At 39.6% G+C, this 17213-nt stretch overlaps 1 protein-coding gene across 1 annotated transcript in view; it reads left to right on the top strand.

The window, feature by feature from the left end:
* tsnare1 (T-SNARE Domain Containing 1) overlaps positions 1-16275 on the top strand; it is a 127116-nt gene extending 110841 nt beyond the window's left edge. The window contains exons 11-12 of the mRNA XM_062398491.1: positions 1431-1540; positions 14570-16275. Of these exons, the coding sequence (XP_062254475.1) occupies positions 1431-1526 (96 nt within the window). The 3' untranslated portion in view covers positions 1527-1540; positions 14570-16275. The remainder of the gene's footprint in view (positions 1-1430; positions 1541-14569) is intronic.
* The last annotated feature ends 938 nt before the right edge of the window (positions 16276-17213 follow it).

Below are 17213 nucleotides of genomic sequence, written 5' to 3' on the forward strand. Positions count from 1 at the left end.
AATTACCCTGTACTGACATCTTATAGCTGTATCCCTTCTGCATCACTTCCAGTCCCCCACTCACGCAATCCAGACAGGCCTTTCCAATAATGTTGTGAAAACTCGGCACTCCAAGCTACACTTCACCCTTTGCATCGCCCACCTGCTCACCACAGCATGGGCTCCAGGGATAGCACACCTTTGTAATATGCTTGGTGAATCACTTATGAGGAATATCAAGCACAGATCCGCAGAGACTCACTGGCTCCCAGACATCCAAGCTGAGCCCTGTTCGGTTACACCCAGTTTAATCATACATGCTGGATGTAGTGGCATGCCGAGCCAGAGGTTTGATTTTCTTAAAGGTTGTTTTTTAGCAATCTCTCAAATTGTCTTAAAGATTCTCGCAAATGTGTTTTATTTCTTCAGTCCCATTGTTGTGCACAATTTTAACTGCTGACACCAACACCACACCACCACCTCACCCCCTGGCCTAGCAATCATAGTTCTCTCATCAAAAGGCTGTCTAACACTAACTTTCCCATCCCACCAGCCCAGCCTGACATCATGGTTTACAGAAGATGTAATTGTCCGGGAGTTAATGCTAATAATTTAATTGATGTTAAACGGTCTCCTCTGAATACGCCCATTAGTGTATACTTTCCTCCCATTATAACTGCTCAGTTAAATGTAAGATCACTCAAAAGCAAGCCATTCATTGGCAATGACGTCATTACATCAAATAGGATTCACATCCTCTTGCTCACTCAAATTATTAGCACATATATAACACAACTTGACTTGCTTGTCCTGTATTTGCTTTACGGTACATGTACTATTTGGCTTTATTGAATTATTTCAAAACAACTAGTGGGGAATAATAGGGCTGCTGTGGCTATGTGGTCATTAAATTGTAGCTTGACATTTACTGGGCTGCCAATGTATTATGCCAGTGACTTTCAGTTTTGTAAAAGTGGGGCGATGTGTCCTAGGGGGTAGAGTGGTCGTTCTCCAACAAGAAGGTTGCCGGTTCAATCCCAACTCTTCCCCATCTGATTCCGAAGTGTCCTTGGCAAGATACTGAACCCCTAAATAGACCCTCATAAATGTTGAGTGTACTAATTGTAAGTCGCTTTGGACAAAAGCGTCAGCTAAATGACATGTAATGTAATGTAAAAGTGGGGATTTAGAGTTTAATTGTTTAGCTGTCTGAGGACCGAATGATACTTAAATCACTGCTGTTTCACAGAAACAACCAACAGAGATTAAGACCAAACACATATGCTTTAATATTTAATGGAAACCAATTATACAAAAAATGAAAGCACCATCACTATTCTTGTCTTTTCAGATACAGGTTTCCACTTGAAGGACCGGAAGAAAGTGTAAAATGTCCAATGCGTAATTATGTAATGCCCCCCCCCCACACACTGAATCTTTTCTCTCCACAGAGGCAGCTGAGGAAGAGGAAGTGCTACCTCCTGGTGGCCGGAGCGATTATCCTCACCGTCCTTGTCATCATCATAGCTGTTTCAGCAAGGAAATAAGACTGACCGCTTTGGTAAGATCCGTCATCTACAAAACACTGTAACCATAAAAGTAGTATTAGGGTTCTCAAACATGGAAGTTTGGTGATGCACACAGCTGACACTGTTTGTTAAAGCTGAGCTATCAACCAGGTGGTGTTATCATCCTCTCGCCACTTATAGAATGTTTTCTGTTTTGCCCTTAATCTTAGATCCACGTTCTACTCAACAAGAATGTTAATGTTAACATACTCTGTGTGGACATTCAGTGCAATTTTACTTTGAGGAGTAAAAAAAATTCCTGTTAACAACAAGGAAAGCAGACAGAACAAGATTCAGGGTGAGCAACGATAACAATCGTCAGTTATACACGTATTGATCTGCATCCTGCAGCTCTGGAGTCAGAGATATCTGCAGAATGAGGACATGGAGAGGGAGGACAGAGAGGAAATAACAAACTGAAGTACATGGGAGAGAAAAATATTAAGTCAGTGACGTGCAGTAGTTTGGCACACATGCGTGGATAATGTTAGAGTTAGAGGGAGATATTTTTAAACTTGAGAGCTTCAACTTGCATCAATTTCTGGCGTCTGCTCAACTCTGAAAGTCCGAAATGTGTCTCTGGATTCTCCACGTGTGTTCATGACACTGAGAGAGCAGTGTTACCTCCATTGCAAGAATCCCACCATCAATCTGTCTCAAATAATTAAAACTTTGTTTTCTAATAAAAATGCTCCAAAAACAATCTTAGGGTCAGCTTCAATTAGCATTACACGTTAAAATACCCATTAAAGCTTTAAGTGCTTTAAGTTGAGACTTCATACACTTAGATAATGATTTGCACTTTTTAAAGATGCGAAAAATATATATAAATTCGAACGAACCTACAACAAAGGATATCAATTTCCCTGCAGTATTGGCCCAAGTATATCATCATTCATCCTGAGTGCACACTGTGACGCTCCGATGTTCCCCGTGATTTCTGTCTATTAAATCATTTTCAGAACAATTACAATATCCCCCTGAGCACCCGTCTGTCTTCCAGTCAGGCTCATTGGTTCATTGAAACTGTCGCTTGGAGTCTCTTGTTCAAACATCACGTCAGCGCCTTTAACCTTCATCAACTACAGCAGAAAGCATATTACTTCATCGCTTACCCGGTTTGTATTCAGCATCCGGAAACAGAAGATTGATTAAAAAAAAACAAAACACAGACACAGACCTATATTCAGGATGTAACAACTAATGAGTAACATCGTCTTCCTTATTTAGCTTTTGGCTGAATCTCTGAACACTTTTCTCAACCCCCTCTCCTTTTACTGCTCATGTGCAGTTGAGTTGCAGACCAGTTCTATGTCAGGGAAGCAATCCTCTGCTGTCACTGCCATAGTATATATTTATTTCTCTAAAAAGTATTTTTCCAACTCGTAAGCCTTTTTAATCCAACGGCTACCCGGCTACCAACCACTTTGGAGTCAGAAAATTCCTTGTAACTTTCAGTAACAGTCGTCCTCCATATTGGTTGTTCAGGCTTGCTAACCCGTTCACCATCTTTTTCAGGTTCTTGTCGACTTTCAGCACACTGTCCAGCTAATGTGAATACAGAATCTACCCAAAACCTTTAAACTACTCTATTAAAACACAAACACAGCGACACCTACAATGCACACTATACACACAATTTACTGCAGTGGTGAGAAATCTCCAGTATCTGGCTCATATGTTAAATCTTCTCTATTTATATAGAGTTTTTCTAGTCTTGATGACCATTTAAAAACACTTTACAGTACATATACGAACTGCATGACAAGAAAAGTTAAATTGATTAATGAATATTGAAGTTATTAAAAAAAAGGTTCCAGCTATTCTCTCTGGCCTGTGATGAGAGAAACAAAAAATAAAAATACTGCAAAACAAGTGATTTAATATCCTTGTACATCCTTGGTTTACTGACGCAAGGGAGGTATTACTGTCACCATCATCACTACCATCTGAAATCAACACATTTGGCTTCATCCTTCTCAAACATTTTGGTGGCTGCAGATAAAAACTCAATGTTAGTAGAATGACTTCCCAACCATTTTATTATCGTTTTGGTGATTTATGCCTCCAACACATAGTAATCCTACTTGTCCTCTTCATTTAACGTTGCATTGACACTGATAAACATTTTAATGTATTATATATATATTACAGTGTTTCCTTGATAATAATTCTGAAACCGTTTGGAGCATTGTAGTTAAAACTGCTTGTCAACATGCAGTCAATTTTCTTTTCGACCGGGACTCAGCGTCCACAGCAGGGTAACAAAGTGGACATATTGAGACCAAATCGTCTGTAGCTGTTCACCACGGACCCATTCATATGGCTTTCGGCCATCCGGGGATTTATTGAGTTGGTTTAATTAACGGCAAATCAAACTTTGAAGGATGACCCATGATCCTCCACATCATTATCTGTGTGTTTAGTGAAGTCAACATTATCATATTCTGTTCCAATGTAGATTTGTATTAGCTCAACAGATACAGAATATAAATAAATACACCAGCAAATGTGGCCAAATGATTGTCAGTGAGTACTTAGTAACACCTCCTCTGGCAGAATAGTTGACAGATATTCTAAGCTTGGTTGACATGCACTATACATTTGAGAAGTAGTACAATTATTTAATGAATATGTATCAACTCTAAAAAGCATTTACACTACTGTTAAAAAAACACAACTATTGGGTTGCCAGATATTTGTCTAAACTTCAACACATACTATCAATATGTAGCTGGGTTTGCACTTATCATTTTTTACACTTGACCTATTGTTTTGTAAGAGACAGTTATCTTCTATCTGCTACAATACATGACTAGTTCATTGCTCAATGCACATGTGTATCCCCTCAAGCAATTCTTGGCTGTCTCGCCAAGCAGTGTCTATTTCAATGTTGAATTTCTGATATGGTTCTTTAAAACCTGTAGAATAAGAACAGAGTTGAAGAAAGAGATTAAAATGAGCAAATATCATTTAAGAGGGAGCTATCACACTTGGAGTAAAGCCAGGATATAAAACTACCCCTGATGTGAGCGTGTGTGTGTTAGTGAAGCACTTTACATGGTCGATAAGATGAGAAAAGGACTATAGAAATGCATTCCGTTTACTGTTTGATTATAAAGATGGTGGGAAACCTCCTGACATGTAGTGACAAACAACGTTTCCTCCCACAATCCCAGGTTTTGGGATTGTGGGAGGAAACCAGAGCTCTCAGTGAAAACCCATTCATGCACTGGTAGAACATGCAAACTCTACATAAGAGGCTGTAGGCACATCCAAACCCAGAGCTTTCTTGCTGTTAGGCAATAGAACTACTGCCACATAATGTAGAATGATATTTTTGAATGACGAAGATACGGTGGCCCTGAGAGCTCAACGAACAGCAACTTAAGAAAACACATGCAAGTTGACAAAACACATGCAAGTTGACAAAACACAAGCAAAGTACGAAAACATCTCCATCAATTTCACAACACAACACAACACATTACAGAAACGCGCAGCAAATAGTCACACGCGCTGCAAATAGACACAGTCGCAGCAAATAGACACACGCGCTGCAAATAGACGAACGCGCAGCAAATAGAGGCGACAACACAACGGAAGTGTTTCCAGAGGACAGCTAAAAGGGATGGACACAGGAGACACTAAAACGTCCAATACACTGTACAATTTCGGTTCCGCACAGGGTTCGGCAACCCGCGGCTCTTCAGCCCCTCTACAGTGGCTGTACTGTACAGTGTTACGCATATGTTTCGCGATCGCTGAACTTAACGAATCACTTTTCATATTATTAACGTGAACGTAACGATGAACGTGATTGAACGTCACGTTACTTTTTTAAATCGTCATTGTATCAGGCCCTCATGAAATACCAGGAGCGGGCGTGGGTGTGTGTGTGTGTGTGTGTGGCCAGCGCACCTGGGCTCCGACCCCGCCCACTCGCTCGGAGAGAGACACAGTGAGCTCTGAGCTCTGAAGATGGTCCGATCTAGAGACATGCCGTCTTCTCCTGTTAAACTGAATAAGCAGCGCTAACAAGCAAGCCCCTGCTTGTGAGGCCATGTATTGTCCATAGTGAGCAGGGGTTTGAAACCTTTACTATCAGAAGAGACATTTGGCCCCCTCTTCTGAGCGAGTGGGCGGGGTCAGTGCCCCGAGACCCGAGACTGGTCAGCCTGCTACACACACACACACACACACACACAAACACACACACACACACACACAACACACAACACACAAACGCCCGCTCCTGGTATTTCATGAGGGCCTGATACGATGATGTTTAAAAAAAGTAACGTGACGTTCAATCACGTTCATCGTTACGTTCACGTTAATAATATGAAAAGTGATTCGTTAAGTTCAGCGATCGCGAAACATATGCACAACACTGTACTGTACAGCCACTGAAGAGGGACTGAAGAGCCGCGTTCGGCTCCAGAGCCGCGGGTTGCCGAACCCTGTGCGGAACCGAAATTGTATAGTGTATTGGACGTTTTAGTGTATCCTGTGTCCATCCCTTTTACCTGTCCTCTGGAAACACTTCCGTTGTGTTGTCGCCTCTATTTGCTGCGTGTTCGTCTATTTGCTGCGCGTTCGTCTATTTGCAGCGAGTGTGACTATTTGCAGCGCGTTTCTGTAATGTGTTGTGTTGTGTTGTGAAATTGATGAAGATGTTTTCTTACTTTGCTTGTGTTTTGTCAACTTGCATGTGTTTTCTTAAGTTGCTGTTCGTTGAGCTCTCAGGGCCACCGTACTTATATGGCCAATGAGACTACATCAGCTGGGCAGCAAGACAAATTTATAAATACAAAAAATTACCAGACCACATTTATCGATGGTAGCATTGAAAGGACGATCTGAACCTTAGAACTGAATATGAGAACAAAATCTTTTACCACAGAGCTCAATTGAAATAGCACATCAGTCAATGTTTAAGGTACTTAATTGCCAATCTCACAAACATTGACTGAAAGGAATCAACACCAACCAATCAAACGCTGTATCAGATTATTAACAGTAAGATTACAATGAGGATAAATATGAAGAACAAAAAAAAAAAAAAGAGTTTGTGTTATCCTGGTAAACATTCGACTTGTTGAAAATGAACATGTAGCGACCATTTACTTCAAAGCACAATGTTTTGACTATAAACTCTTATTGTTTTTGTTTCATAAGGTTAACTATGAAAAGTAGAGGTATTATGTATGTTTGAACTAGAATGAAATGAAAACCAACAAATTTGAAAGCTTTTGATGAATCATTCTTCGACCCAAGCATGCACAGTTCAAAAAACTTTATGTAACATGCGATAGGTTTTCCTGAACAGACAGCCAGCCAGCCAGTGTATAAAAGGTGAGTGGAATAGTGATGAAGAACAGACGCAGGAAAGCAGAGAGGAGAAAAGCAAGTGCCATACATCAGTTTAATGAGGTTGACAATGACAGAAATAACTGGTGAGCTGTTTCTCCCCTCAAATCAATAGCCCGGCTCTTTATGGCACACTAAATAATACAATAACTGCACCCTGACACTTAGTCCTGTAGGAATTATGTTACTGGCACTGCCCTCACGTCTTGTTTACACAGTCATTTGGGGATTTCTCTATATGCATGTCACCGCCATGTGCTAAATCCACACTCGTGAATTGTGTTGAGGTTGCTGGAATCTTGCTTCTTATAAGTCACAGCAAATAAAACGAAGATATACCCCCATAAAAGGGGTTCAAAAGTCAGCCGTCGCATTTTATGATAAAATAATTTGGATTATGCTAACCTCATTCCCATATTGATGCTTAAAAAGTTGGAAATATCCTGCAATCCTCCAATTCCGAGTCATACATGTCCCAACCTCAGCTGTTTTAGATGTGCCTCGGCCAAAAGAGAATCATAAACACCTAAAAATACAGAACAAACCAAGGCTTCTCTATCAGGTGAATCAACAGTGTTAGAATTCCTACCATTAATCAAAATAGAATTTAAACATTAAGCCTTTCAGAAGAATCGCTGATTTCTGACATGAGTTGAGGCTTTAAAGCAATAGTCAAATCATACAAATTGAAATGGTTATGTATTGTTGCCATAGTGGTTGATAACCATTCCTGTAGTTTATCTTAGGACATAGAAGACATGTTTAACTTGGTCCACAGGCTGCCTGTTAGGCCCCGCCCCCACTGACTGCAAGACGCTGTCTACCCGTTTATTCCAAATGTATAACTCTTGGAACATGTTCATCCAAATCGCACAAACAAGCACTTCCTCAAGCCTTTGACAATACATATGCCATTTTTGAGGCCGATAAGAAACTGTTTGTCTGTCTGTATGTAGAACACATATCTCATAGCCAGTTTTTAAATTAGCGGGTAAATGAGTACTCAAAAACACCCATACACTACCAATGAGGTCCCTGAGGGTCGAAGCTCTGTTACTTTCCCCTCTCTAGCCAACATTTTTCACTGTGATAAGAAACCGTTTCTGCCACATTTTAGTTGATTATACCAACAAGGGCCTTTTAGCAGTGGGTAACATTTCTCTAAACTAGTGCCTTCTTTCTGTGTAAACCAAACTATGGAATGTGTGAGGGCGGAATCAACTGAGGGTGAGCTTGCACCAAAAATGAATCAAGATTTCAACCATGCTACAGTGGGAAAGCAGGTCTGGAAGGGTTCAGATTAACTTGAAGCTCTAGGGAGAACGGCCCGATGGTGACAAGGCTGGAGGTGGCTCCAGACTGACAAACAAACAGATCATTACGAGTTTTCACTGTTGGGGTTTGCTCAAAGCCTTACCACATGCTGAATTTTGATTTGTTGATTGACTGACACTGAAATGTGCAGAGGAATTGGCGTAAAGAAGAGAAGGAGTAGATCACACAGGAAAAAATAATAAAAAATGCCCATAGATCCGGGAACAGGACCTGGACATATAATGGCACAAATAGTGAGGGCTCAGGCAGAGAAAAAAGTCAGAAAAAGAGTAGAGATCAGAAGATTAGCTCATATGTCCATTTAAAAGATTTTAACCGAATCTTTGGAACAACTTTCAGCGTCTCTTTCAAAATGAGCTTTCAGGTTTGAAGCTACCTGCTTCATAACTTTCAGTTATTCAACTCACATTGGAAATGTTGATTACAGCAGAACTAGTTAGGGTTTGGTTTCAAAGCTCTGTCTTCATTACTCCCTCTGATAAAATTACATTAATATAAAGCGAGTGATGAGCAAAAATGTACGACCCCCCTGTCGGAGGCTACAGGTGGATGGTGATGTGGGGAAGGGGCTGAAGAAGTGGTAGGAAAGCAAAGGGAGAGATTGAAGGTGACCAAATCTAAGCCTGAAGACAACACGCAGAGAGCTGATTGGATAAACATTCTGCCTCTGTGTGAGGAGGGGTCTAACTTGTATAAATGAAATGTGATTTCATCGTTCAGGGCTCTTGCTTGAATCTTTCAGTGGTACAAGCAAGTTGCCCTCATCCACAGATGAGTAAGAATCAAACAACCAGAATTGATAATTGTTATGCTGTGAAATGTATTAAATACTCTATTACATAATTAAGTTATTCGTTCATATAAATGAAAATAATAATTGCCCCAAAGAAAGATTATTTTTCTAATTCTGAATAGTTATTTTTTTTAATTTTTCTTAATTGTGTTGTGGGCCAGATGAAATTCCTCTGGTAAATCTCCATGTATGAAATGTCTTCTGAGGCTAAGTAGACTCAATGGGTGTGTGTGTGTGTGCGTGCATGTGTGTGTGCATGTGTCAGTACTTTTGCAGACCTCGTGTATTTTTGATGTTTTCCTACTGAATTTTAAACACGTATATAAGCCACATTTCGAGCACCTTTTCCCTCTGATAAATATTAAAGAATTAATGCAGTGGATACATGTTATATTTAGCCTCTAAAGCTGCTTTAGTCACTATGAAACACAGCAGACACGCTAGCACTGAAAGAGGCTTATTCAAATGATGTAAAAAGCTAAGATGACAAGAGAGAGCAGGAGCACTGCGATGATATGACAAAAAATAAATATTGAAAGAAAAATTGATATTGAGAAAACGGTAAGTGGAGTTTTTTTAGAATAGTTTCAAGCGAGAGTGCAAAAGCAAATATTACATTTGTCTTTTGCCTCACTTTTATAGTTTCACGCTAAAGGATATGAGTTTGATCGATGCCAAACCATCCAGCAGGACAGGTATTTGTATATATTAGCCAAATCAGGTATTTTTTCCATGAATAATGCAGATTGAGTCTCTGTCCCTCTTAAACAGAGATCTGAGCCGGTGAAGGGGAATTGTGAGTTGCTGCCACAGTTAGTGGAGTTCTTTGGGCCTAGTATCGTTAATCCATGTCTATGAACAAGTGTGACAATAAGCTCTCTGTCTGAACAGCAATCCTCTTAGGCGAAGCTTTGTGGGTAAACTCGCCTCATGCAAATTCTAAACCCCATTAGCTTTAAGGGACTAGTCAGCTGCATTGAGATAAATAGCCAAGTGACTACTTGATTTAATATGGTTATTTCACTTCTTCCCGTCGAAAAAATAAACAACAGACTAAAGGCAAGACATTTGTCACTGATGTCCTCAATCTCTCCTCTCTAAGTGGGAGAAGTTTACTGTGAATCCAGATCAGTTTCCTATTCAGCCTTCCATTGCTGGAAAAATGCGGAAGCTTTTGATGTTAAAGTGTGGTATGCTCAATCTGGAAGTTAGATATTTTTTAGTAAGTTTTTGCTTCTTCAGCCTCTTAAAATGTTTTTTGCATTGTGGCAAATTACAACATGGCCATATCTGAAGCTGTGTTAGAGATAAATGCACCGAGGAGAAAAAGTGCAATTCAGTTTTTCATTACAGGGTGAAAAATGAAAAATCCTTATTTATCTTTTTCCATGCCGTCAGCTTACTCCAAACTTTGCTGCAGAGGATTACCGGCTGGGTGGGTAAGGCTCTGTCACTGCAAAGTGGGAGACAACACACTGTGACAACGGTGATCTGAGAACGCCACCGACTCACAGCTGAGGAGGAACGATTAGCCCAAAGTTGTGCGGGAGCATTTAAATACTTCCTCGTGACCTTTAATCCCCAGTGAAATCAAAATATCACCCTTCCCTCTTCTGCGCAACACAGGCAAACACTCAAAGCTCCCAGCATGCACTGCTAACAGCTTTTCAGGAGATCTGAGATTCGCTAAAGCTGACTGATTACTTAAATAGGTGAGATGAGTGTCATCTTTCAGTGCAGGGCTTAATGTTGGATCGTATGAAAACTGCCAAGGGACTGTGACAGCTGGGAGTGACATATTAAAGGTGTTCAGTGTATTGAGACAGTCGGAATGAACTTTTTACGGTAAGTACATTGTTCTTTGCCAAACATTTACACATTATTAGAAATCAACAGTCCAATAGTGTCAATGTACACAACATATGATAACAATATTTTAGACTTAATCTTGATTGTTGTCCTTTATTGCTGTCACTGCCCTACCGAGCTGAGGAAACTGCAGTGTAAGGAGGAGCCATAAGAATAAGACGACCCTGCAGATGGGCCATATATTTAAGATGCTAACATTCCCAATATAACAGTGTTAACAGTTGTATGTATGAACAATGTATGTGTCCCAAAGACACTCTGGCATGCAGACTGACAGAGGTTGATAGACGAGCCAAATTACTTCCTAATCTAAAGCCACCACTTTGTTTGTAAATACCATTGCAGGTTCAGTGGTTGGTTCCTTGATTGCTATTTCAGTTGAAAAACGCAGTAAGACATATATTTAGATTATGGATCCACATTTGTAATGGTATGAAGCTGTCTTTTAATAAGGGAATGCAAGGCTTGGTGACATAGTCTCTAAATCAGGATATAGTTAATTATCATTAAGTTGACATCTGGAAAATCCTCTTAGAAAATAAAGGAAATGCATCATCAGCATAGAGGAAAACATACAGTTAATTTAGTAAGTAAAATGGAAAGCGACAATACAAAAGTATTATTAATATGTGTACCCCACTGTGTAAATGATCCCTGCTACAACTAATGTTAATATCAGGAAGTAAATGTTACTGAGTCAGAACAATCGTAATAAAAGGACACATTAATCTATAGCAGTTACCGATACAGCTCAACTGTGACCATGAAAACAAATACATAATGTTCTAAATCATATAGACAATGGTGTCTGAGATATTACATAAACTTTACTCTTGTTTGACATGGACACTAATAAGCGCATAATATTAGGGTTTGTTGAGCTGGTAATGTTAGTTCTTGTTTCTATAGTAATTTAAAGTTGTTGACTTTACCAACTAAGCTTCAGGTTTATGCTATAAAGTGTAAAGGATGTAAAGTGTACAGTATCACTGTAGTGTAGTCACTGTAAAGGTAGCATTGAAGCTGTTCTGGCAGCTTGTACATTTACAGATGTGTGACACCTTGTTCATTTTTTTTACAACGTGTTACATATCTGTAAATGTAGTAAGAGCTTTGAGTCTCATGAGGACCCCTGAACCTTTCACTCCACCTACAGACCCTGTTGGCTTGGTCCTCACAACATTACAGAGATGCCATTCATCCAGCTGCTGACTGACAATCAATGGTTGTGCCATGGAACAGCATTTGGCTGTGATTTATACGACCGATTAGCTTCCTGCATCTGGACATTGTGTTTTGGGATGGGGAAGGACACTGCCAAACCCACCCACTTTGTCTGTATTGATCGGGACTAGACTGAAACTTATAAATCTCTCACCACTCTGGATAAACCAGTCACTAGCTCACTCAGACATAGATCACAGTGTTGTTAGGTATGGGACATTTTGCTGTTTGTTTGATGTAGTCGATTGTGGGGAACAATTTTGAATTATCTGAATAGAATCAGCGTTTGAATGACAATATGAATCCCCTTATCAGTTTCAACAACTATAAATAATAATCTTTCAACCTTTGATTTAGTGATTAATCTTGATCCATTCTCTTTCTTCTTGTTCTATAAATAATGTTTTTGTTAACATTTAGCATGAAACAGGTTTCCAAAGAATGAGTTTCAAATGTGGTGATTAACAATTATCATCATATGTTTGTCTGGAATGTCCAATTTATAATTTAATTTATACATAAAAACATACAAAACAGTGAAGCTATGAACAGGAAGCAATGTTTTCCTCACACTAAAGTTAAGAGTTGTGCAAGGATTGCCGTTTGCTCCAAAAATGTAGAACCTTAAAAAGAAAACTTATTTTTTATTGCGTAATACAAGAACACACATATTTATATTTGACAAGGTTTAGTGGCATTCACCAGTTTTTCTAATATTAAAAAAGGCTGTCTTGAGAGGTTCAGAATATACTTACCAGTCATGTATAGTAGGTCATTATTATATTGTATATATCTGAATCTTTTGTCAAAAAAACTAAACCCTCTGAAGATAAATTGCTACAGCTGACCTGAAAGGAATTTTTTTTTCTTCTTTTCACTTGGAGGCATCTGTTAAAGCCAGTGAAGAAATAATGATCTGCCTGTTCTGACCTTATTTTAGCCTCAAGATTCTGAAATGGACTAAACACTGTTTTCTTCAAGGTGATTTAAATTTGTTTTCATGCACTCAGAACGCAAGGTAAATATATTGTGTTAGCAAGTTATGCAGCATTACTGTCATGTCTTTCTTTTTGCCAGAATATGTTTTAAACCTTGAAGTCTCTCTGCCTATAAAAAGCTTAAGCGGATAGAGGCTTTAGGAAGTCAGGTGAGGTAATAACAGAACTAAGTCTGCATACCGAGCAGGTTGTGGAGGATGAATTGGTCAAGTGCAGCAGTTGGATTTGTACTCTGATTTATTCATTGGCTTGGTTAACTTGTTAGTTTAACCTTTATCTTCATTTCTATTTTAAAGTCTTTCTGCCAGAAAGCCTTGAGGATAAACTTGTTCTCACCAGTCCGGTTTCCTGGCAGTTTGCTGGTCAACAACCAATTTTGTTCCTGTGCTCATATCTAATCACACATAGAATTCAACTTTATATCAACTTCATGGATTGATAATGTAATGACTTTCTATGTGGTCCTTGATGAACTGGGTTTAGCTTATATTGCAAAAGGGACATATGAGTATATATGTACATGCACGTGTCATAGATAGACTGTAAAGTGCATGGTGACACCAGTGCTAACAAAGACCGGGCACTGTTAACCCCTAAAACCTAATTCACCTGCGGAGGAGTGAAAGCAGAGGTTGCCCCTGGCTGTGTTCAGAGAGAACTACAGACAGTGAGTAGGATACTGTTAGTCAGTGGAAATAAGACTTTGAGGAAATACAAACCCCATCAACATGTCTTCTGAGTAAGAGGCAGGCAAGAAGCTCCTCAGAGGTACGAGGTGTGAGATTTAACCCTGAGATGCTGCAGGTTCTGGACATCGTGGGGCTTTCTTGGTTTACAGTCAGGGAGAGTGCCTGGGTACTGGCAGACTAACACTGTGATGTAAATTTTGATTTAAAAGTACACATCAAATCACAGTTACATTTTTGTCTGTTTATTATAGTTATTAATACACGGAATCGGATGCCCCTGAATTGAATCTTAATCAAAATTGTAGATTGGATTCTACTGCTGTTCATCAAAGGCAAACGTGATCCTCAGAATCTTCTCTCCAGACTTAATTAATTTACATTTTCCTGCTCGCCAACTATTAACTGTAATTCATTTGAGCAGTGGTGCGCTTTGGCCTTTCCCGTACCAAGCCGCTCCGCTAGTTGGTGATTAATAGACCACTTCCATCTCCATCACCATGACCTCTGCCCTTGACTTAATTAAAACTCAGCTGTTGACCACCAATTATAAATTAGTTTCCACAACCTGTGACATTTTTAGAATAGAAAGAACAAATTGGTTTCTTTCCAACTAATAATTTACAAATGAAAATGCCTAACAAGCCTCCTGCTTTGGAAGTGTGACGGCACCATCCCTGAGCATGAGTCCGTTGTATCCGCTGAGTGATTGATGCCTACTGTCTGCTGTGCTTTGTTTTTCAGGTAGCGGCTTTCATTACAGTCTCACCTCAGTGCTCCTGCCCAGCCTGATCCCTGACCTGAGCAGCTGGTTTCCAGTAAGAGGGGGCTGCCCTGCAACAAAATCTCTCCTCCATCAAATCTGGCTCTGTCCACATGTGCTTCTGTCTGGGGATGGATGGCTTTCTGGGTGTATCAATTTGTCAATGGGTAGCCCCAGTCTGAGACTCACATGTAATCACTCATATTTTTTACGCCATCTCTGTGACTGGATGTTATCATCGATGCTGAAGTCACAAATTTAGTCATTACTGTAGGGGCGGAGGCTCCGGTGCTTCCTGTCTTGGATGTGATGGGTGACTGTTGTATATGACACACAGGGAGCTCCTAACTATGCCGCTTCATCAGAAAACCAGATGAAGATGGAGCCGAAGCTTCAGGGTGAGACGCAGCAGCTTGGGGTCGTTACAGTCTGCACTGCTGTACTGTATGCTCTATTTCCTTCATGCATTTTTAAAGGCGTGAACTACATTTATTAGTGTGTAATGTAATTTATTTAGCATTATGTTGTCCAATTTCTTGATAGTTGTAAATATTATTTGACCAAATATATCCACCAAAATAAAAGTCTATGTTCAAGAGAAATATGAAGTTCTGGCTGTGTTTGTGATTGATCTATAGAGTAGAACATATTATGAGACTTACCATTTCAACATGTGTTGATTAATATCAGCTATCGTAAGACTCCTCCGTTGAAAAATGACCCCATCGGTCAGTGCCAGCCTATTCCAGTTTCCATCTGTAGTTGGGTTATTTTATTATTAAGAGACATCATGTAGTCATGTGATGCAGTATCAGTCATGTGACAAGTGACAACGACCTCTAGTGGCCATAGCAATATGACAAGTTTAAAGTCAGGTGACCACATTTTCATACACTTGTTTTCTCAAGTTCTTAAGTTGATTCATGATGACAATTATTGTGCCATCCATCATACTGTGACTAACTGGATGGTGCACTTTTAAGTAAGCAAAGCAGTTAGATATTTTGTTGGATTAAATGTTTTAATCATCATTACCGAGAAATCCTGTTATATTTAAGACAACGCTGGTGCAATTCATATGCTTTGTCAGTAAGTACCTTAATCTGAACAGTGTACTACATGTAAGTATTTGAATTGAGAAAAAACCTTGCCTAGGTAGGAGTTTGGATGGGTCAAATAAAACAACCATTGTATGTTTAATTTTGCAAACCAATAGTCATAAATGTTTAACCACAACTTCAGGAAATGGTCACATGGGTCATATCAGAGAAGAGGGTTGGGGTATTCAGGCAAAGTAAAAATATCCTCAAGTAGTCATTTGTTACATGTACTTATAGCTACACTAAGATCACAATGGCATAAAGATTAAACATAATTGCTTGTGTTTAACAACTATAATCATAGTCGGTTTAACTGAGTTTATACAATGCTGAATTACCTATCACAAATTACTTTCAAGCGCATGCAATCCATGAAATGTGTGGCAGCATTTCTGTTTTAAAAAAGGAAAACACAAAAGAAATCCTTTCATAGGGGAAAAGCGTTATTGTTTTTGTCATGAATGTCAGTCATTGTTTGTTTGACAGCCTTTAGGTTAAGTGCTGATGATGTACCTGTGACTAAAATGTTTTTATTTTCATTGTACATACATTAAATTCTTCATCTCTGTTGGGAAACTGCTAATCTTCTCTTATTGGTGTGTGCTGGCATTTCCTTCTATGTGACTTTTTACAGTAAGTGTTCACATTGCTTATCTTTATCCAAATGGCAAGCCTCTTCATGGAATGTTAACTTTAAAGGCCTTTGTGGGTTTTCTGTAACAGCAGTTTAGTTTATCTAAATTCGGATTTCAGCAGTCAACAGCTCTTTAGAGCTGTGCACATTTTTGAGAGAATGTGCTCAGTAGCTGTTCAATGGTCATATAGAAGGACTATATCTATTTGTCTTGTTCTGTTCGTAAGCAGTGTTGGGAGTAACGCAGTACAAAGTAACGCGTTACTGTAATTCCACTACTTTTAGCGGTAACGAGCATGTAACGATATATTTTTTAAAAATCAAGTAACGCAGTTACAATTACTGAAATTTAAATGAGTTCGTTACTCGCGTTACGTCGATCGCGATCTACCGGTCGACTGCGAAGGAAGTGTGGGTCGATCGCACTGGACAAGAGGCAGTCATGAGGACGCTCCGGCGCACGTAACAGCTCTTTTTCTTTTTTCGCAACCCCGCTACATGGTCGCGCGTTTAGATTTCTCATCTGCTCTCTGTATCGCTCACGGCGGAGTTCCATCCCGATGCGCACACACACAGGTGAGCACACTCCCACAAGCGGACAGAGAGCTTCCGCCCCCCTAAATAAAAGCTGTAAACCTAGGGGAAACACTGACAGCGTTGGTGTGTCTATTAAATCTGTCCGCTCCGTGAGAGCTACAGGCAGTTACGCAAGGTGAGCCTGATTCTCTCTCCAAAGAGGAAATAGGCTCTCAGATCATAAGTTTGAGAAGCTTCTCCTCACTTTTATTTCATTGGGCCTAATGTGGTAAAAAAAACACTGTTAAATGACTGAGACAGTTATTTTGTATTAAGTTAAGTATTATAAGGGATTTTTGTACTACTGCTTTATTT

Source organism: Platichthys flesus, chromosome 11 (assembly GCF_949316205.1).
Source record: "Platichthys flesus chromosome 11, fPlaFle2.1, whole genome shotgun sequence".
Lineage (NCBI taxonomy): Eukaryota > Metazoa > Chordata > Actinopteri > Pleuronectiformes > Pleuronectidae > Platichthys > Platichthys flesus.